Source organism: Dreissena polymorpha, chromosome 1 (genome assembly GCF_020536995.1).
Source record: "Dreissena polymorpha isolate Duluth1 chromosome 1, UMN_Dpol_1.0, whole genome shotgun sequence".
NCBI lineage: Eukaryota > Metazoa > Mollusca > Bivalvia > Myida > Dreissenidae > Dreissena > Dreissena polymorpha.
The window spans coordinates 148,719,741-148,741,950 of NC_068355.1; the positions used below are offsets into that span (position 1 = coordinate 148,719,741).

General features: G+C 39.7%; 1 protein-coding gene across 1 annotated transcript in view; it reads left to right on the forward strand.

Annotated features, from left to right (window-relative positions):
- The window catches only part of LOC127855627 (dnaJ homolog subfamily C member 24-like), a 50,592-nt gene that overhangs the window by 24,645 nt on the left and 3,737 nt on the right, over window positions 1-22,210 (forward strand). The window contains exon 3 of the mRNA XM_052391377.1: window positions 21,502-21,647. Within this exon, the coding sequence (XP_052247337.1) occupies window positions 21,502-21,647 (146 nt within the window). The remainder of the gene's footprint in view (window positions 1-21,501; window positions 21,648-22,210) is intronic.

Below are 22,210 nucleotides of genomic sequence, written 5' to 3' on the forward strand. Positions count from 1 at the left end.
AATATCTTGGACGAGTTTGAAAATGATGCCGGTTGGTTGAAAAACATGGCCGCCAGGGGGCGGGGCATTTTTTCTTATATGGCTATAGTAAAACCTTGTTAACAATCTAGAGGCTACATTTATTTTCCGATCTTCATGAAACTTGCTCAGAAGATTTGTTCCAATGATATCTTGGATGAGTTAAAAAATGGTAACCTTTGCTTGAAAAACATGGCTGCCAAGGGGCAGGGCATTTTTCCTTATAATTATGGCAATATATGGCTATAGTAAAATCTTGTTAACACTCTAGAGGCCACATTTATTGTTCAATCTTCATGAAATTTGGTCAGAAGATTCATCCCAATAATATCTTGGACGAGTTTGAAAATGATGCACGTTGGTTCAAAAACATGGCCGCCAGGGAGCGGGGCATTTTTCCTTATATGGCTATGGTAAAACCTTGTTTACACTTTAGAGGCCACATTTATTTTCCGATCTTCATGAAACTTGCTCAGAAGATTTGTCCCAATGATATCTTGGATGAGTTCAAAAATAGTAACCTTTGCTTGAAAAACATGGCTGCCAAGGGGCAGGGCATTTTTCATTATATGGCTATATATCATGGCTATAGTTAAATCTTGTTAACACTCTAGAGGCCACATTTATTGTCCAATCTTCATTACCGTAAAAATGCAGTCATAGGTCTACCCATTCATAAGTCGGGGGTATAAAAATGGTTCGAAAATGTGACATTTTGTGTATGTTCACTTCATAAGTCGGGTAAAAAATACAGACAATTGGAAAATCAGCGTAAATAAAATTGCGACCCCATCAAATTTATTTCCGATTTTGTGACACAACTATATTGATTAACATGTTTATTATATTAAACAAACCCGATATTATAGTAGTTAAAAATAGTTTTACCTTGCAATTTGAAAATTAGTAACAATCCAACAACACACTGCGCCATTATTTACGATATATATGTGTTTAGGAATTTTGTAAACACAAGCGTCGGCCATTGTAAGGAATTGTACATTAAGTTTGTAAATCGGAACTTATCGGTATTTCTCGGAAAATCATAGATAAATGTATTTGCCGTTTTAATGCTTAGGCCGAGTAATTACGGCAAATCAGAACTCAACTTGCGTTAAACACTTGCTCAATTAACCGTTAAACTCCACCTCTGTTCTCTGCAAAAGATTCGAAGGCGGAGCTATGCACGTGCTATTATTTAATTGGACGATTGCCATTAATGAACAAACATACGATTGGTTCAGCATATTGATTGCTAGACAAAGAAAGCCAATTTTGTCGGCGAGAAATTTGTCGCTTTATGGCTTTAGACAGGAAGTGGCTTTCCTTTGATGACGTCAAACTGTCAATTCACACAGAGTGCAAATTTTACTAACTCTTTGTTTACAATTCCAGTAAAAAAAAACACACTTGCTAACATTAAACTTTGGTTTAAATTATCAAAATAAAGCAGAAGTTAAGTTGACAAATATGATGTAATAAATTTGCGTCAGTTAAAATAAGACTTTTTGCGCTGTAAATCAACGAGTTATCGTGACAACAACAACTTTAACAACCATTACCGCGACGACGCGGGGATCAATCTACCTCGATTTTTTATATTTTTTTTCATGAACGATCTCATAAGTCGAGACTTTTAATCAATTTTTGGAGGAAAAAAATCTCGACTTATGACTGCATTTTTACGGTAAACTTGGTCAGAAGATTCATCCCAAGAATATCTTGGATGAGTTCGAAAATGATGCTGGTTGGTTGAAAAACATGGCCACCAGGGGGCAGGGCATTGTTCCTTAAATGGCTATAGTAAAACCTTGTTAACACTCTAGAGGCCACATTTATTGACCAATCTTGATGAAATTTGGTCAGAAGATTTGTCTTAATGATATCTTGGATGAGTTCGAAAATGGTTACGTTTGCTTGAAATACATGGCTGCCAAGGGGCGGGGCATTTTTCCTTATATGGCTTTATGAGGCTATTGTAAAATTTTGTTAACACTCTAGAGGCCACATTTATAGTCCGATCTTCATGAAACTCGGTCAGAAGATTCATCCCAATAATATCTTGGACGTGTTCAAAAATGATGCCAGTTGGTTGAAAAACATGGCCACCACGTGGGCAGGGCTATTTTCCTATTATGGCTATAGTAAAACCTTAATTGTTAACACTCTATAGAGGTCACATTTATTTTCCGATCATCATGAAACTTGGTCAGAAGATTTGTCCCAATGATATCTTGGATGATTTCGAAAAAGGGTTTTGGTTGCTTTAATAACATGACCACCCGGGGCAGGGCATTTTTCCTTATATGGCTATAGTAAAACCTTCTTAACACTCTATATAGAGGCCACATTTATTGTCCTATCTTCATGAAATTTGGTCAGAAGATTGGTCTCAATGATATCTTGGATGAGTTGGAAAATAATTATGTTTGCTTGAAAAAAAAGATTCCAAGGGACGGGGGTATTTTCCTTATATGACTATAGTAAAAGCTTGTTAACACTCTAGAGGCCACATTTACTGTCCGATCTTCATGAAACTTGGTCAGAAGATTCATCCCGATAATATCTTGGACGAGTTCAAAAATGATGCCGGTTGGTTGAAAAATATGGCTGCCAGTGGGCGGGGCATTTTTCCTTATTTTCCTTAATATAATTCTCATTTATAACCTTTAAATCGCGGATAACTTATTAATGAAATCGTGTTAGAATCTAAATTATCGACGGGTAACGTTTGGTTATTGCGGTAATAACCAACGGTATGTTGTTCCAATGCTTGTTATCAAACCACTCGGACTACGCCCTCGTGGTTTAATTCCTACACATCGGAAGTCCCCACTGTTGGTTATTACCGCAATAACCAACGGTTACACGTTTATTATTTCTTAAATAAACTTTCAGTCTGAGAACACAACTGTCAAGAGCTTGATGTCAGTTGCAAAGGTGTTTTTTATCTGCTGCAAACACACTATCATGCAAAGCTGTAATAAGATATCAATCTTGGAATAAGAAGGCGATTGGGGGTTAAACAATATTTTTTCAACAATATATTTTATGTACATGTAGTTTAACCTATTGTGTTTATTTATTTTGTCAAATCATTTTAAACCAGACACTAACATATACAAATTTCATCATATAAATTGGTTTTACGTAAAAAGTGGATGTGAAATGGGGATAATTAAAAAAAAATCCTCAAAAATGGAATCACGTTGTTTTTGTTTGTACCATATATTACTTTTGTTTAATTTTTTAATTACCCTCACTTTTCTGTCATATCTGTAAGAAAAGGTCATTAGCCTTTAGTTAAATTGTATTAAAATTAGCTTTATATCTCGACTTTACTGCTCGCAAATTTCCTTAGTGGAACTGCTGTAATTAGGTCATCCCGCTTAGAAATTTTGCAGCGAGTAAAGTCTAAATATAGCGCGAACTTTAATATGAAATAAACACAAGTAACTTTCTTACTGATATGGCTGGAAAGTTTCTTATAAGAAGCATTGAAAATATTAATGCATGTACTAGTAATAAATGGTATAAAACGGCATGGACATTGCCAAAATGACTATTACATAATTACCCCCACTGTATATGTGAGCATGAACATTGTTTAAAAGTGCAGTCAGAATAATAATAAATACCATCACTGTTAATGATAGTGATGGTAAAGTACTAAAGTACTTATTATACTAAAAGGACATAACAAACAAAAATACATTCAGAACATGTTTCTTAATTTTATGTCTTACTCCAATTTCACATAATACAGCTTTTGCATTTAGATTGACACCAAGCATAGTTAATGTACAATTAACTGGTTATTAATAAAATGTATTTTGTGATTTATTTAGCATGTATTGGCTTGAAAGCAGATCTTAAATCTTCAGTTGCACTTTAAGTATGTAAATGTATCATCAAGTAGAATACGTGAAAAACGTGTATGCAACTTTTCTATGCGTGTACTTTAGTTGTTTGATGTTGTGCACTTTAACTTCTTAAGCGTTTCATTTATATCTCAGGGCTCGGCCGTGAGGGCGACGTGGGCGACATCTTCGCCCGAGACATGATAATGTCGCCCTTAAATTACATGAAGGAGAAGTTGACTTCGCCTTCTTTTTTTACAACATCGAAGTTTTTTCTCTCAACTTTTTCATCTAAAAATTCTCTATTACACATGTCATAAATTCACTGATGACGCTTGTTATGTTATCAGTTTATTATCACAGCAAAAGATCGACTGCTGTGAAAGCTTATCCAGGCAACTAGCATACATGGGCATTCACTTCAAACAATAACGGTTTAGATCAAAAGATCATAGCGAGTGTCATTTCGCCGACAGTTAGGATAGTTCTCTGTTCTGCAAGCCAAATTAGTACACGCCTTGCAGGCGGAGTTAAGCGGTACATTAACAACGATAGTTACCAATGAGAACGCGCGCATTGTATATACATATGCAATAGTTTACCTGAGCGATGAAATGACGTCGTTATAGACATGTATTTACGCTCAAAAAAGTTTACATGCGCAACACATTCCCAACAGTAAATATGAATACAATTTATTCTAGTATGTTCTACTGTTTACTTGTTTCGTGTTTCAAAACTCTTAAACACTAATTATCCAGTCGATGTGCAATTTATTTTGTCAGACATTAATTCATAACCATATACATGTAAACGAAAACTAACAACCCACCCGTGCAAACTGTAGTGCTAATTTCCATAATTTTATCTACCGTATCCATACATAAACGACTTTATTTTATATCCCGCAACCTCTTTGCGCGTGCTTAAGGTTGTCAAATGATTACGTGATAATTTATTGACCATTCGATAATTACATGTTTTTGGCAGGCGGCACGGTTAAAGAAGTCGGCAAAAATTATTAAAGAAAAACAAAAATGATCAAAGGTCTATTAATTACGTAGATCCACTACTGTAAAAGTCCAGCGAGTTTTGTCAGTTTGTTAATTCACCGATAATTACGAGTAACACCCATCTTATATAAACTGGAATCACAGTTCATTTTTATACTAACAAGTCCTAATACTACACAATAGACATTGAGAAAACACATTACCTCGATTAGATATAAATTATCCGAGTAGAATAAAATTGCTACGTCATGACTCATGACCTTCGACATTGCACATGGCAGATTTATTGTAACATTAAACCCGCGTTCAATTCAAAGCTGGCGATTCAAATTACAAGTGAAGTAGACTAATGGTGATTCAATAATGGAGAAAGCATTAACTGGATTTAACAAACATGTACGTGTAATAAGGTTTGTTAAACCAGATAACAACAAGGAAAATTTGGATTATTAAATGAAACAGGTAAGGCATTCTCAAGTGTACATATTTCGGATATGAATACAATTCGGATAAACAGTAATAAATATACTATATGTAATCTACAGGTCTTTGGTCCCATGCATTAAGATTGTGTTTTGTTAAGACTCGTTTTTACCACAATTTGGTGATTTCATGACGCGAAAAATTCCCAATGGCATTGGTTCCGGACCTGTTCCCAATTGGGTGAAAAAAATCACTGACTAATTATCATTTATTGATACATTATGATGTAAATAGGGTTTGGATTGTCATTGCATTATTAAAGTACTGTTTATTTTTATGATACACATGGAAATCACAAGTTTTATTTGTATGAATTGATTTATGTGACTTAATATGTAAGGATATATTGAATTTGAAAATAGTATTTGTTTGTCATTGATGATGATACTAAGGCTTGGTGTAATGAGGGGTATAAAACAAGCGAAGATTTTATTAAACGCCCAACAGAAATCACTTCTCCTTCTAGTGGCCTCACTTCTCCCTAATTTCAGCTCAGGGAGAAGTCACTTCTCCCTCAAGTTTGAACCTAGGCTGAGCCCTGTATCTATAACAATTGCTATTGTTTGTGCTGAATGATTGAGCATGCAAACATGCGTAATATCTCTAAATCACACATGATAGTTCCGTCTTAAATTTATCCTCAAAAATATATTATGCTTATTTATTCTACTCATGGACTGCCCATGATGTAATTCTTCTGACATCAAAATGTGTGTAAAAGTCAATAAGTGCCAAATTTCTAACAAATACTTGAATAATGGGAACATTTTATTGCTTTGTTTACTTAACAAAATTAACTCTTAGCCATGCAATTATGAACTAAACAGAAGCAGCTGTTTTGTATCTACACTTTGCGAAGTCTTTGATACCAATAATCTTAATTTTAATATCAGAGGAAAGTCAGTACTGTAGGCATGAGATGTTTATTGATGTTTTGTTGAATGTTACAATTATATTTTAGGCTTCATTGACTTAATTTTTTTTGCTGTCATTAATCAATGTCAGTTTGTTTCTGATTTTCCAATAAATGTCTTATACCGTAAGTCACAATCATAAATCCAATTACAAAAGAGTTCGACATTTAATATCTTGTGGGAGCAGTAAAAGTAACAAATCTTTATCTCAACATTAAACATTTGCATGCTGGGAAATTTGTCGTCTGCTAAAATGTTGTCTGCTGAATTTCTTAAATTAGCATTTTCTTCTTTTTTATATCAGAATACTATCAGAATACATGTAGCAAGCAGTTTGGATCCTGATGAGACGCCACGTTCTGTGGCGTCTCATCTGGATCCAAACTGTTTGCAAAGGCCTTTAGAATTTGGTTCCAGCGCTGAAAGGGTTAAACATTTATTTTTTTGCCATAGAAAATGTTACTGCATAGGCTGACTTATACCAGGGCAAAAATGGTTTACCCTCCCGCGTCTTATTTTAGAAATTTTCCGCTTATTACGCCTTGCTATTCTGTGATAATATGGATGAGTGAAGTCAATAAATTCACTGTTAGGCCATAGAAAATAAATTTCTAGATTCTCATCCCCGCCCTCCCATCGAAAATCACCCCGCCCGAACGTTTTTATTTTGAAAAAAAAATCTGTAAAAAAAATTCAAGCCCCAAAATACTGAGGACAAAACGGCTGAATGAGTACGAAAATAGCAAAGTGCAAATCTGCAACTCAATGTCTCTGAGACGCTTGTCGATTTTTAACGGAGTACGATTGTCAGAGGGGGTAATCATGTGACAAACAAGATGGCAACGTCCATGAAGAGGCAGGTATTTTTCGCCTTTTAATACCCTTTATTACTTGTATTAATTTTTTTTATTCCCCTCACTTTCCAACCATATGATGAAGAAAGTTACTGGCTTTTATGTCATAGTAATATTTGCTCTATATTTACTTGGTGCGAAATTTCTTAGCGGGATGACCTAATTAGGGCTGAACAAAGAAAATTTGCGGGAAGTAAAGTCGAGATATAAGGGGAATTTAAATACGAAATAAACGCTAATCACCTTTTTACTGATATGGCTGGAAAGTGAGCATTATTGATAATAAGAAATAAACAGAAGTAATAAAGGGTATAAAACGGCGGAAAATAACTGTCTCGGTATGGACGTCACCATCTTGACTATCATGTGATTACCCCCTCTGAGCGTCGTCTGAAATTTAAGTGATCGAGCGAAAACAACAACAAAATGTTTTTTATTTTGAAGCGTAGAAACGGTGTTACAACCGTAAAAGATTGGTACGGGTGTCAAAATGTGCAGAAACTTTAACTCTCGCAGACCTGTACGATGAGTTCATTTGTGTTTCGTCTTATCAAGCCCCATTGAAAGTTGACCACCCAAAAATCGTCTGTGCCTTTGTTGGCTGAAATAAATTTGAATTGACACAGGTGTCACCCAATGTTACAGTTTAGTTAAACTGTCGGCTGTCAAGGAAATTGTATTGACTTTAGAATTGGAGACATCCCTGAAACTTCCCATATTAAATGTGTATCATCTTCATTCTCAATTAATACAAACCGAACTTGAAATAGTAAGTGCTGTCTATTGAATGCATACCATGTTTTAATCAATGATATAGTCATACTGAAAAAATAATGTAAAGGGTTCTGTTACAGATTAGTATTTTCTTTAATACTTTGTCTAGTCAATGTTTTATTTAGTCAATGTTTTTTTGAATGTCATATGTTTAACATGATATTAAAAGGGTAAAATAGAACACAATAGTCAAATTTTATAATGTATTTCTTTTATTCTATATAATTTTACATACATACATACATATATATAGGCATTATGCATATAAACCAACAAATTAGTGAACATTTCATTACTTATATATATATAGGTCCAACACATAAAATGACAAATAAAAAATATAAAATAAAACTCACACGCCCCAATTTTTGCCAAAATTTGGATGAGAATCTAGTTATTTATTTTCTATGGCCTAAGTTGTTAGTTAGCGGTATTATTTAACTGTTTTAATAGCTTAATTACGTTACCTGATATCATATGCTTACTTATTCCGATAGGATCGTAATTTATCCGGAATTTTTCGTCCGAGGAATCCCACACTTTTCAGAAACCTGTCAGGTAGGACAGAGCGGTCACATAGTGCCGTGTAGCCGCACAACCAAAACGGGACATTACCCAGAATTCACTCTTATTCCGGATGGCGATATACAAAGGCCGACATTTTGTTATAAACTTAATTGTTGCTTCTGTTTCGCTGGATTCTTCTGTTTAACAGAATAGAGAAGTTTTTGTATTGCGTTAAAACATTCTCCGTATATATATCCGTGTATTTCTGTATCGTTTTGTGTATTTGTTTGTTTGTTCAAGGCAAAGTATGCCTCAAACACGTGGCTCATGTGGACACATAAGGGCAGCATGGGACAACCATGGTAGCTGCCTGTCGTGTGCAGGTTGTACCCAGGATAACTGCTGCCCTTTCTGTGAGCATTGGTCTGCAGATACCTGGGCCATCAAGCGTCGACCCTTCAAGAGTCGTGGATGCAACAAGAATAGTTCAGATCAAAGTAGGGAAAGTTCCGTGTGTCGGGACTTTTCACCACACGATCTTGACCATACTCCACCAGTAGCTGCCAGGCATCGGTCCCTACCCCGTGACGACACGGGACAAAATTTGCCCGGTCCGTTCATCGGGAATGACCAGTTGAATGACTCGGCATCAGATCAACGTAGAAAAAGTTCCGTGTGTCGGGACTTTTCACCACACGATCTTGACCATATGCCACCAGTAGCTGCCAGGCATCGGTCCCTACCCCGTGACGACACCGGACAAAATTTGCCCGGTCCGTTCATCGGGAATGACCAGTTGACCGGTCCGGAGACTTCACCGGTCACCGGTCAACATTGACCGGTCCGGTCACCGGTCATGCTATGACCGGTCAATCGGTCACCGGTCAACCGGTCACTGACCGGTCCGGTCACCGGTCATACTATGACCGGTCCGGTCACCGGTCATTGACCGGTCCGGTCACCGGTCATGCTGTGACCGGTCCGGTCACCGCTCAACGGGTCACCGGTCATTGACCGGTCCAGTCACCGGTCATGTAATGACCGATCCGGTCACCGGGTTTCGGTCTGTGCCACAGACCGTTCCGGTCACCGTAGATGTTGACACTACCTTGTCAGTACTCCACAAAGGTAGACGCAGCCGCGTTTCTACTGTGAGTCACAGACGTAAACGTGTAGTGTCTGATGTTTCCGACTACTCTTCCACCTCGGGCTCGTCGTCGTATGACTCATCGTCTACTTCAAATAGCCCTCATTATTACCGGAGGGGACGTCGTTCACGCTCACCGAGTGTTTCTCGGCGTAGATTGCCTCGTAAAGAGCGATCACGCCAGCGCTCGGGGAGACGTTCGATCAGGAAACATCATTCCCAGCGCCGCCGAACAGTGTCTCGGCGTCGCAGGGATAAGGGACATAGACCTTCCTCTATTAGGCGCTCTTGGACTCCTAGGTCCCCTAGTCGATCCTTCTCTGAGGAATCTATTGACACCCTTCCACGTGTGTCGGCCTCTATTTTGGCATCAACACACACTTCAGCCGTTCCTACAACCACTGATCATAATTTGTATTCAAACACTAGTTTGCATACATATCAGGCTCAAGGTACAGGGGTTAATCTAACCACTTTGGCTGCGTTTTCAGCCCCACGGGTCTCTTCCACATTGCATAGAAGCATACCCCGGGCTGCCGCTACACCATCAAATCCCAATACTGGAGGATCCAACAGTCGCCGGGAATCTTTGTCCCTTTTTCGACTGATCCTTTACCAGCGACCTCTGGTATTCAAAGTGAGTCTGCTGACTTGATCTTTGAGAGACCTAACTCACCAGCTATATCTTTGATGGTGCCGGAAAACGATTCTCTCATGATAGAAGTGAATGAATCTATTATTCCTTCTCCTATATCCACCGGTTTCAATCAATCCAATGCTCCCGCAGATGGTTCGATTGAGGCGGGTTCGGAGTCTAATCAGGCCGAACTTTATTATTTGGCCTCAATCAATCAGGTATACGAACTTATGTTCAATACCTTAGATGAGGACTTCTGCCCCTCCCTTCCTTGTCTCTCACAGGATCTGCAGTTACCGTTACAGAACAGGTAGCACGCAGACGAGAGCCCGGCAGGATAAGTAAGGCTACTTCCCGAGTGGATCTACGCCTTCCTATTGGCTCTTCCACAATGGCTGTTTCCAGTCACTTGAACCAGCCAATAAGCCTTCGCCATCTCCATGGAAAGCCCCTAAGGAGCTGACGGAGCCTAAACAGATGAACGGCGGGAAAAGTTATAAGGCCCCGGTACCCGACCCTGCTACCGGTTTGGACCTTTCCAAACTTCAGGTTCCTGATGCTGACATTAGTAAGCTGTCACTTACTATGCCTTCATCATCTACCCATACATCAGCCCCTCTTTCCCTGTTGGAAAATTGGGAGCTGAGAGAACGCCGTTCCATAGGTCTGGCTAACCAGCTAGATCTCATGGCAGCCACAGCCTAATACTTGGTTTGGGAGCTCTCTGATTCAATCCCAGAGGAGCTCCGGGCCTTGTTGATACATCTTTCACGTACTACGCAGTGTTTATCTCACAATGCTGCGTCTTCTATGTCTGAGATGTTAAGGCTTCGGAGAGACCTCATCCTCTCTTCCTTGCCCAATAATTTCCTTTTGGAAACAGGCGTAAACTCCCCTCGAATTGCTCCACTAACAGCAGAGTCTCTTTTCGGAGGGAGGATACAGTCTGCACTTACTGCTGATCGTGAAGATCAGATACATGCCTCCTTAGCTAGGAGCAACTCTGGCCAGCGCCCTGTGGTTTTTAAGCGCCCTGCTTTTAAGCCCCTGGGAGCCCCACCGGCCAAGAACGCTAAAAGGGACAGTTTCCCTACTATTTGTCCGTCTGCTCCACGTCAGCCCACAAATAGGCCTCCTTTTCAGAACAGAACAACTTCCTTTCGGAAGCCTTCTGTAAAACAAAATTGGAGTAAAGGCAAACCCAATGCGGACAAGAAGTCATTTAATCCTTCTTCCGGCAAGGGTGGACCTCCTAAAGGTCAGCCCTAGGTCATACCCCTTTCTACCGCCACAACCTCTGATGCCGGAGGTACCAGTCGGGGCCAGACTTATGCACTTCGCAAATCGATGGCTCCAAATAACTTCAGACGCGTGGGTTCATTCTCTTGTCACACAAGGCCTCACTTTTCAATTCGAAAAAAAGGCCCCCACTCTCTCGCGTCCCAATAGATCTGGTATCTCCTCATCCACAACTTCCAGACTCCATTCTCGGACTCCTGGAAAAACAGGCGGTAGAAAGGGTTCACGACCCTTGTTCTCCAGGATTTTACAGTCGCCTTTTCCTTGTTCAAAAGAAAAGCGGCTCCTGGAGACCAGTCATAGACTTAAAAGTGTTCAACACGTTTCTAGTCAAACCTACTTTCAAGATGGAGACTCCTGCCTTCATTCGGCGCTCCATCAAACCCATGCAATGGGGGGTTTCCTTGGACCTGGAAGATGCATACTTCCATGTTCCTATCCATCCCAACTACCGGAAGTACCTGCGCTTCTCATTTCGAGGCCAGGTCTACCAGTTTCGGGCGATGCCCTTTGGATTGGCCACGGCTCCACGAGTTTTCACCAAACTCATGGCCGCAGTGAGCGCACACCTCCGATTACACGGGTTCAACTGCTTCAGTATTTGGACGATTGGCTCTTACACCAGCTCGATCGTCAACTGCTTCTGCTACACCTAGAGTTCTCTTGGAAGGAGCTCCTCTTTTTAGGACTCCTTCTCAATGTAGCCAAGTCAGACCTCATTCCCTCTCAGGATTTCATATTCGTGGGAATGAATTTTCTGACCCACATCAATCGGGTCAGGGTCTCACCGCAACGTATATCAGACCTCCTTTTGAAGGTCAGATGGGTTCTGTCCCAATCTCATATCACAGCTCAAGATTTCCTCTCTCTCAACGGTATCCTGAGCTCTGTAGCAGACTTCGTGCAGTTGGGACGTCTCTTCCTACGTCCTCTTCAGCACTATCTCTCAGCTCGATGGAAATGGTCTCCAGACAATCTGCTTACACAGATTCCCATCCTTCCGTCCTTAGTCCCCCACCTTCAATGGTGGCTAGACGAGGAGACCCTGTTGGCAGGAGTACCGCTTCTTCCCCCGCAACCGTCTTTACATCTCATAACGGATGCAAGCATGGAAGGTTGGGGCGCTCACCTGGAACCCGCAGCCTGACATTATCAGGATTGTGGTCTCCTCAGGAGTCTCTCCTGCACATAAACAATCTCGAAATGCGAGCAGTCTTTCTAGCTGTTTCTCAATTCCAATCACATCTTCGGGACTCCTGTGTGATGGTATCGACAGACAACACATCAGTCGTGGCTTACATCCAGAAACAGGGCGGGACACACTCTCACTCCCTGTATCTGGAAACAATGAAATGACTTGTTCTTTGCAAGATCCTAAACGTCTCTCTCTTGTCCAAACACATACCAGGTCGTCTCAACGCCCTGGCGGAGGGTTTGTCTCGCAAACACCAGTTACTTCCATCGGAGTGGACACTTCATCAGGAAGTGGCCAATCAGATACTCCTCACATTCGGTTATCCACTGGTCGACCTGTTTGTGACCAGAGACAACCACAGACTTCCTCTGTATGTGAGTCCAGTGTACGAACCAGCAGCGTGGGCGGTAGACGCGCTTTCGTTCGATTGGGATCAACTGGACGCTTACGCTTATCCCCCACCCATTCTAATTCCCCAAATCTTAGGGAAAATCAGGGTGAGCTCTTGCCGGATCCTCCTGATAGCCCCTTGGTGGCCCAGGAGATCCTGGTTCAACGACCTTCTCGGTCTCCTGTGCGAATTTCCCAGGGAACTCCCGCACAGGTCAGATCTCCTATCTCAGAGAGGCAGACTTCACATGGATCCAGACATGTTCCACTTACACGTCTGGCCGTTATCAGGCAATCCCTGCAGAAGAAACGCTTTTCTGTCAGGGCTTCAACACTCGTTGCCTCTGCAAGGAGAAAGTCCACCAGAGCAGTCTATGATGCTCGCTGGAAACTCTTCTCTAATTGGTGTTTTCGAGGGAAAATTGATCCCCTCAATCCCTCTGCTAGACGCATAGCGGATTTTCTAATCTATCTCTTTGATGATAAGAAACTTTCTCTTAGCTCCATCAAAGGATACAGATCTGTGCTTTCGCATACCTTGGCTTTTCGGTAGTCATCACAAGTCTGTGCTGACCCAGCCATTTCGGAACTGATCCGAGCCATGGAACTTAATTGCCTGTGTCTCGTTCTCTTACCCCCAAATGGGATTTGGCTTGTGTTCTTGGTTTGCTTATTAAAGCTCCCTATGAACCCCTTAATCAGGCTTCTTTACAATTCCTAACCTGGAAGACCGTTTTCCTTCTTTCCATGGCTTCATCCAAACGTAGAAGTGAAATTCATGCTCTTTCTATCGAAGAAAGCCATCTTCGTTTTGATTCCTCCGATGGCTCTGTCACCTTGTTGTGTCAGCCAGGATTCCTTGCTAAAAATCAACTCCCCTCTATGGCTTCTAAACCCTTCAAGGTCACAAGTATTTCTAGAACTTGTGGTAATGGAGATGAAGATAGACTACTCTTCCCTGTCAGGTCTTTGAAGTTCTATCTTAGTAGAGTTAAGTCTATTCGAGGTTCTCGTAAGAGACTCTTCATTCCCTTAAAAGGGGGGGCGATGTGTCTGCGGCTTCTATTTCCCGTTGGGTAGCCTCGACTATAAAAAGGGCTTACTCTTCTCTTTCTTCAAGGGATTCATCCCTTTTTAAGATTAGACCGCATGAATTACAAGCAATGTCGGCTTCGTGGGCATATATTAATCATACCCCACTCTCTGACGTGCTTCAAGCTGCATTCTGGAGGAATCAGACTACTTTTTCATCTTTTTATCTTCGTTCTCTGGAGTGCCAACAGGACAACTTGTATTTGTTGGGCCCCCTTGTGGTTGCACAAACGGTAGTATCTTCTACGGCATAGGTATATTACGCTTATCCGTGAATTAAGTAATACCGTAATAACGAAGATTAGCTGAGAACCCGAGATATGGGTTCCGCTGTGATGGGGAGATTTTGGCGAACCTTCCCGCCTCAGCTGCAAATTCAGCATATGATATCAGGTAACGTAATTAAGCTATTAAAACAAATTTTTCTAGTAAAATTCATTTTAATTAGTAATTACTTACCTGATATCGGTAAGTCCCACCTCCCACCCCGCTCTTCGTCTAATATTTCATATTTTTTATTGGAATAAGAGTGGATTCTGGGTAATGTCCCGTTTTGGTTGTGCGGCTACACGGCACTATGTGACCGCTCTGTCCTACCTGACGGGTTTCTGAAAAGTGTGGGATTCCTCGGACGAAAAATTCCGGATAAATTACGATCCTATCGGAATAAGTAAGCATATGATATCAGGTAAGTAATTACTAATTAAAATGAATTTTACTAGAAAAATTTGTATTACATTACTTTCTCTTATTTGCTCCCTTTCATTTAAACAACTTTTCTGTAGTTAAGCACACAGTAACAGATGACAGATAAATTCACCAAAGTGTAAAAAAAAATTGCATCTGAAAAAAATAAGAGTCAATACCATAATTACTTTAAGGTTTCGGACACTCTTAGTTTTTAGACACCCTCTTTTTTAACAAAAAAATAATTAGTTTTCGTGACTCTTAATTTTTGGACATACAGGTTTTCGTCTATGATTAATGTCTTTTAGTTTTCGGACAGTATATTTTACTGCGCTCTACAGACTTCGGCCCTGTTTTTGCTTATCTTGTGACGTTTGATCATGAATTTTTAATACCAGATCTAGGTCAAAAAACCTAGCAGATGCATGGGCAAGGGCAATCGGACCATTACATTCGCGTTATTGGGTAAATAACCATGTATACCGGTAGAAAGTAATGGTTTCACCCAATAGCATTTGAAACAGTGTTATCCTACTAAGGAGGCAGGGCGTTTTCTGTTTTTAGCTCACTTGAGCACAACATGCTCATGGTGAGCTTTTGTGATTGCCTTTTGTCCGTCGTTCGTTGTCCGTTGTCTTTGTCCTTTGTGCGACGTCAACATTTGCCTTGTTCACTCTCTAGAGGCCACATTTATTGTCCAATCTTCATGAAATTTGGTCAGAAGATAGGTTTCAATGATATCTTGGATGAGTTTGAAAATGGTTACGTTTGCTTGAAAAACATGGCTGCCAAGGGGCGGGGCATTTTTCCTTATATGGCTATATATGGCTATAGTAAAAATCTTGTTAACACTCTAGAGGCCACATTTATTGTCTGATCTTCATGAAACTTGGTCAGAAGATTCATCCCAATAATATCTTGGACGAGTTCGATTATTATTCCGGTTGGTTGAAAAACATGGCCGCCAGGGGGTGGGGCATTTTTCCTTATATGGCTATAGTAAAACCTTGTTAACACTCTAGAGGCCACATTTATTTTCCGATCTTCATGAAACTTGCTCAGAAAATTTGTCCCACTGATATCTTTGATGAGTTCAAAAATGGTAACTTTTGCTTGAAAAACATGGCTGCCAAGGGGCGGGGCATTTTTTCTTATATGGCTATATATATGGTTATAATAAAATCTTGTTAACACTCTAGAGGCCACATTTATTGTCCAATCTTCATTAAACTTGGTCAGAAGATTCATCCCAATAATATCTTGGAAGAGTTCGAAAATGATGTCGGTTGGTTGAAAAACATGGCAGCCAGGGGGCGGGGCATTTTTCCTTATATATTGCTTTAGTAAAACCTTGTTAACACTCTAGAGGCCACATTTATTGTCCAATCTTAATGAAATATGGTCAGAAAATTTGTCTTAATGATATCTTAGATGAGTTCGAAAATGGTTACGTTTGCTTGAATAACATGGCCACCAAGGGGCGAGGCATTTTTCCTTATATGGCTATATAAGGCTATAGTAAAATCTTGTTAACACTCTAGAGGCCATATTTATAGTCCGATCTTCATGAAACTCGGTCAGAAGATTCATCCCAATAATATCTTGGACGAGTTCAAAATTGATGCCGGTTGGTTGAAAAACATGGCCACCACAGGGGCGGGGCTATTTTCCTTATATGGCTATAGTAAAACCTTGTTAACACTCTAGAGGCTACATTTATTTTCCGATCTTCATGAAACTTGCTCAGAAAATTTGTCCCACTGATATCTTTGATGAGTTCAAAAATGGTAACTTTTGCTTGAAAAACATGGCTGCCAAGGGGCGGGGCATTTTTTCTTATATGGCTATATATATGGTTATAATAAAATCTTGTTAACACTCTAGAGGCCACATTTATTGTCCAATCTTCATTAAACTTGGTCAGAAGATTCATCCCAATAATATCTTGGACGAGTTCGAAAATGATGTCGGTTGGTTGAAAAACATGGCAGCCAGGGGGCGGGGCATTTTTCCTTATATATTGCTTTAGTAAAACCTTGTTAACACTCTAGAGGCCACATTTATTGTCCAATCTTAATGAAATATGGTCAGAAAATTTGTCTTAATGATATCTTAGATGAGTTCGAAAATGGTTACGTTTGCTTGAATAACATGGCCACCAAGGGGCGAGGCATTTTTCCTTATATGGCTATATAAGGCTATAGTAAAATCTTGTTAACACTCTAGAGGCCATATTTATAGTCCGATCTTCATGAAACTCGGTCAGAAGATTCATCCCAATAATATCTTGGATGAGTTCAAAATTGATGCCGGTTGTTTGAAAAACATGGCCACCACAGGGGCGGGGCTATTTTCCTTATATGGCTATAGTTAAACCTTGTTTACTCCTCTATAGGTCACATTTATTTTCCTATCATCATGAAACTTGGTCAGAAGATTTGTCCCAATGATATCTTGGATGAGTTCGAAAATGGTTTTGGTTGCTTTAAAAACATGGCCACCAGGGGCGGGGCATTTTTCCTTATATGGCTATATAAGGCTATAGTAAAATCTTGTTAACACTCTAGAGGCCATATTTATAGTCCGATCTTCATGAAACTCGGTCAGAAGATTCATCCCAATAATATCTTGGACGAGTTCAAAATTGATGCCGGTTGGTTGAAAAACATGGCCACCACAGGGGCGGGGCTATTTTCCTTATATGGCTATAGTAAAACCTTGTTTACTCCTCTATAGGTCACATTTATTTTCCTATCATCATGAAACTTGGTCAGAAGATTTGTCCCAATGATATCTTGGATGAGTTCGAAATGGTTTTGGTTGCTTTAAAAACATGGCCACCAGGGGCGGGGCATTTTTCCTTATATGGCTATATATGGCTGTAGTAAAACCTTGTTAACACTCTAGAGGCCACATTTATTTTCCAATCTTCGTGAAACTTGGTCAGAAGATTTGTCCCAATAATATCTTGTTATCTCAGGTGAGCGACTTTGGGCCTTTCAGGCCCTCTTGTTAATTTTTTTTCTATATCATTTCAGGCAAGAGTTAGCAAAGCTGTGAAATTGTATTTATTTTTGTAAACAGAAAAAGAAGATATAATCACACATAAATTAGTGTACATTGATAAAGTGCATATATTTCAATATAATTATAATTTGCGGACACTTTAATTTTTGTCTCTAATTTTTCGGACACATGTAATGTTTTATTATTTTTCGTATCTAAATTTTTGTACACAATTTTTTTGATTATTTTTAAGTGTCTGAAAACTTAGAGTAATTACGGTAATCAGAAGTTTGTTGTGACGCAAAAGAAAGCAGAAGGTATGTCAAAAACCGTGCTCAATATGACATAACAATACACTATCATCATTGAATATTGGCATTGTGTTTCTGACAAACACATCTCTTGTTGAGATTGTGTTTAAGATGATTGATTAAAATTTTGCAGTGGTGCATTTGTTTTTATGCTTCCATTTACAGGGATGGATTTGCTTTGTTCTGTCTGTCCATACCTTGCAAATGTAAGCATATAGATCCCATGTCAGCTGTGTGATGGAATTTTTGGTGTTGGCTCATGAAGGGCAGATTTTGTTATGACTTTGAAGTCTTATATTTGTTTAATATCAGATCATGTTTGGGTTTCGATTGTTGTTTTTCTGGAGGGGGGGGAGGGCATTATAATTTAATCATGCAATGTTGTTTGATATCTAAAATGTTTTTAAAATATACACTGTTATATTTACATTCACTCTTAATTTTCTGTAGAAAAATGAACAAGTTCGTTTTGCGTAACCCTTAAGTCGGAGATACCGCCTTCGAAGGTGCAGCTTCTAAAATCGGACCAATGGTTTCAAGACGCCGACGCGTAGTTAACCATTACTGTGACCGCACTACTTTTGTAAATATAGGTAAAAAACATGAATAAACATTACCGTTTGTTTACTTTTGTTTCTTTGATAATTCATATAAAACAGAAGCAAAACTGAAGAAAAAATATAGAGAATACTAGGTTGGTGCCAAATAAAGCTTATTTTGCAAGGCTTAGAAAATCTGAACCACGAGCCTCGGCGAGTGGTTCAGATTTTCTGGCCTAGCAAAATTAACTTCGCTTTATTCGGCACCGACATAGTATTCGATTATCCCATCAATTTTCTTAGTTGTCAATTATTTCTTTAAAAATATATTACTAAACCAGCTTTCCGTATTATATTTTCACCACTTGATTACGCAATTTATGACATATTTCGTGTGACGTCATTTCGGTGATGAGACATTTTACAAAATCAATATGGACGTGGTAGATTTTTATGCCCCCCTTCGAAGAAGAGGGGGTATATTGTTTTGCACATGTCGGTCCGTCCGTATGTCCGTCCGTCCACCAGATAGTTTCCGGATAATAACTCAAGAACGCTTAGGCCTGGGATCATGAAACTTCATAGGTACATTGATCATGACTCGCAGATGACCCCTATTGATTTTGAGGTTACTAGGTCAAAGGTCAAGGTAACAGTTACTCGAAGTAGTAAAATGGTTTTTGGATGATAACTCAAGAACTCTTACGCCTAGGATGATGAAACTTTATAGGTACATTGATCTTGACTCGCAGGTGACCCCTATTGATTTTGAGGTCACTAGGTCAAAGGTCAAGGTCACAGTGACTGGAAATAAAAAAATGGTTTCCAGATGATAACTCAAGAACGCTTACGCTTAGGATCATGAAACTTTATAGGTACATTGTTTATGACTGGCAAATGACGCCTATTGATTTTCAGGTCACTAGGTCAAAGGTCAAGGTCACAGTGACTCGAAACAGTAAAATGGTTTCAGGATGATAACTCAAGAACGCTTACGCCTAGGATCACGAAACTTCATAGGTATATTGATCATAACTGGCAGATGACCCCTATTGATTTTCAGGTCACTAGGTCAAAGGTCAAGGTCACGGTGACTCTACACAGTAAAATGGTTTGCAGATAATAACTCAAGAAAGCTTACTTCTTGGATCAGCAAACTTCATAGGTACATTGATCATGCCTCGCAGGTGATCCCTGTTAATTTTCAGGTCACTAGTATTATGTACTGGTGTCGTGGGGTCTCCGTCCCGACCAGGTGGTTTCCCGATGATAACTCAAGAACGCTTACGCCTAGGTTCATGAATCTTCATAGGTACATTGATCATGACTGGCAGATGACCCCTATCGATTTTCAGGTTACTAGGTCAAAGGTCAAGGTCACAGTGACTCATATTGTAAAATGGTTTCCGGATGATAACTCATCAATACTTATGCCTAGGATCATGAAACTTCATAGGTACATTGATCATGACGGGCAGATGGCCCCTATAGATTTTCAGGTCACAAGGTCAAAGGTCAAGGTCACAGTCACTTGAAACAGTAAAATAGTTTCCGGATGATAACTCAAGAATGCTTATGCCTAGGATCATGAAACTTCATAGGGACATTGATCGTGACTGGCAGATGACCCCTATTGATTTTCAGGTCACTAGGTCAAAGGTCAAGGTCACAGTGACTCAAAAGAGTAAAATGATTTCCAGATGATAACTCAAGAATGCTTACGCCTAGGATGATGAAACTTCATAGGTACATTGATCATGACTGGCAGATGACCCCTATTGATTTTGATTTTGAATATTTCGGATTGTGTATTTGTCATGCACAACACCTTAAGAACAGACACTGGAAGTGTACATTGTTGTAACTTTATTATGCCCCCCCCACCTTTCGAAGAAGAGGGGGTATATTGCTTTGCTCATGTCGGTCTGTCTGTCGGTCGGTCGGTCCGTCCACCAGGTGGTTGTCAGAAGATAACTCAAGAACGCTTGGGCCTAGGATCATGAAACTTCATAGGTACATTGATCATGACTTGCAGATGACCCCTATTGATTTTGAGGTCACTAGGTCAAAGTTCAAGATCACCCGAAATAGTAAAATGGTTTCTGGATGATAACTCAAGAACGCATACGCCTAGGATCATGAAACTTCATGGGTAGATTGATCATGACTCGCAGATGACCCCTATTGATTTTGAGGTCACTAGGTCTAAGGTCAAGGTCACGGTTTCCCGAAATAGTAAAATGGTTTCAGGATGATAAATCAAGAACACATATGCCTAGGATCATGAAACTTCATGGGTACATTGATCATGACTCGCAGATGACCCCTATTGATTTTGAGGTCACTAGGTCAAATGTCAAGGTCACGGTGACCCTAAATAGTAAAATGATTTTCGGATGATAATTCAAGAACGCATATGCCTAGGATCATGAAACTTTATAGGTAGATTGATCATGACTCGCAGATGACCCCTATTGATTTTCAGGTCACTAGGTCAAAGGTCAAGGTCACGGTGACCCGAAATAGTAAAATGATTTTCAGATGATAACTCAAGAACGCATATGCCTAGGATCTTGAAACTTCATAGGTAGATTGATCATTACTCGCAGATGACCCCTATTGATTTTGAGGTCACAAGGTCAAAGGTCAAGGTCACGGTGACCCGAAATAGTAAAATAATTTTCGGATGATAACTTAAGAACGCTTTTGCCTAGGATCATGACACTTCATAGGTACATTGATCGTGACTTGCAGATGACCCTTATTGATTTTCAGGTCACTAGGTCAAAGGTCAAGGTCACAGTGACAAAAGTCGTATTCACACAATGGCTGCCAGTACAACGGACAGCCCATATGGGGGGCATGCATGTTTTACAAACAGCCCTTGTTGTTATTAACATTGGATTAAAGTTGCCATTGAGGTAAGCGTGTCGTTTACACTACATTTAGTTTTGTTTATTACCCCTGTCAAAACTTAAATAATGGTATTAATCTATTCTACAGCACAGTTTCAGCTGCAATCGCTGTTTTAATTTGCCAAATTATGTGCTATGTGTAATTATAATTAATAGTAAAACTTCAGAACTCATTGTCTTTGCGCAGGAATAATGAATAACAAAACCTTAAGGCGCAGGTAGAAGCTGTTCCCGAAACTAAGATTACAACAGGTATTGCCGCCCTAAAAGCATACAATTCTCAGTTGTTTTTTATGCTCGGATATGTTTTAATTGTTTCAAATCAAAGGACAAATATAAATATAAGGATTGATTCTTATTTTTCGGGCTTTTATGCAGCATGAACGCTCAGGGCGAGTATTTAAAATTTACAGAGAAGCGCTAGCGCGCTTCACGGAATTTTCAACACTTGCCCTGAGCGTTCATACTGCATAAACGTCCGAAAAATAAGAATCAATCCTTAATTGAACATGCATTTAAATATTAATCCTACATCAGGCTGATATCTAGGGAGGAGACATGTAACATTT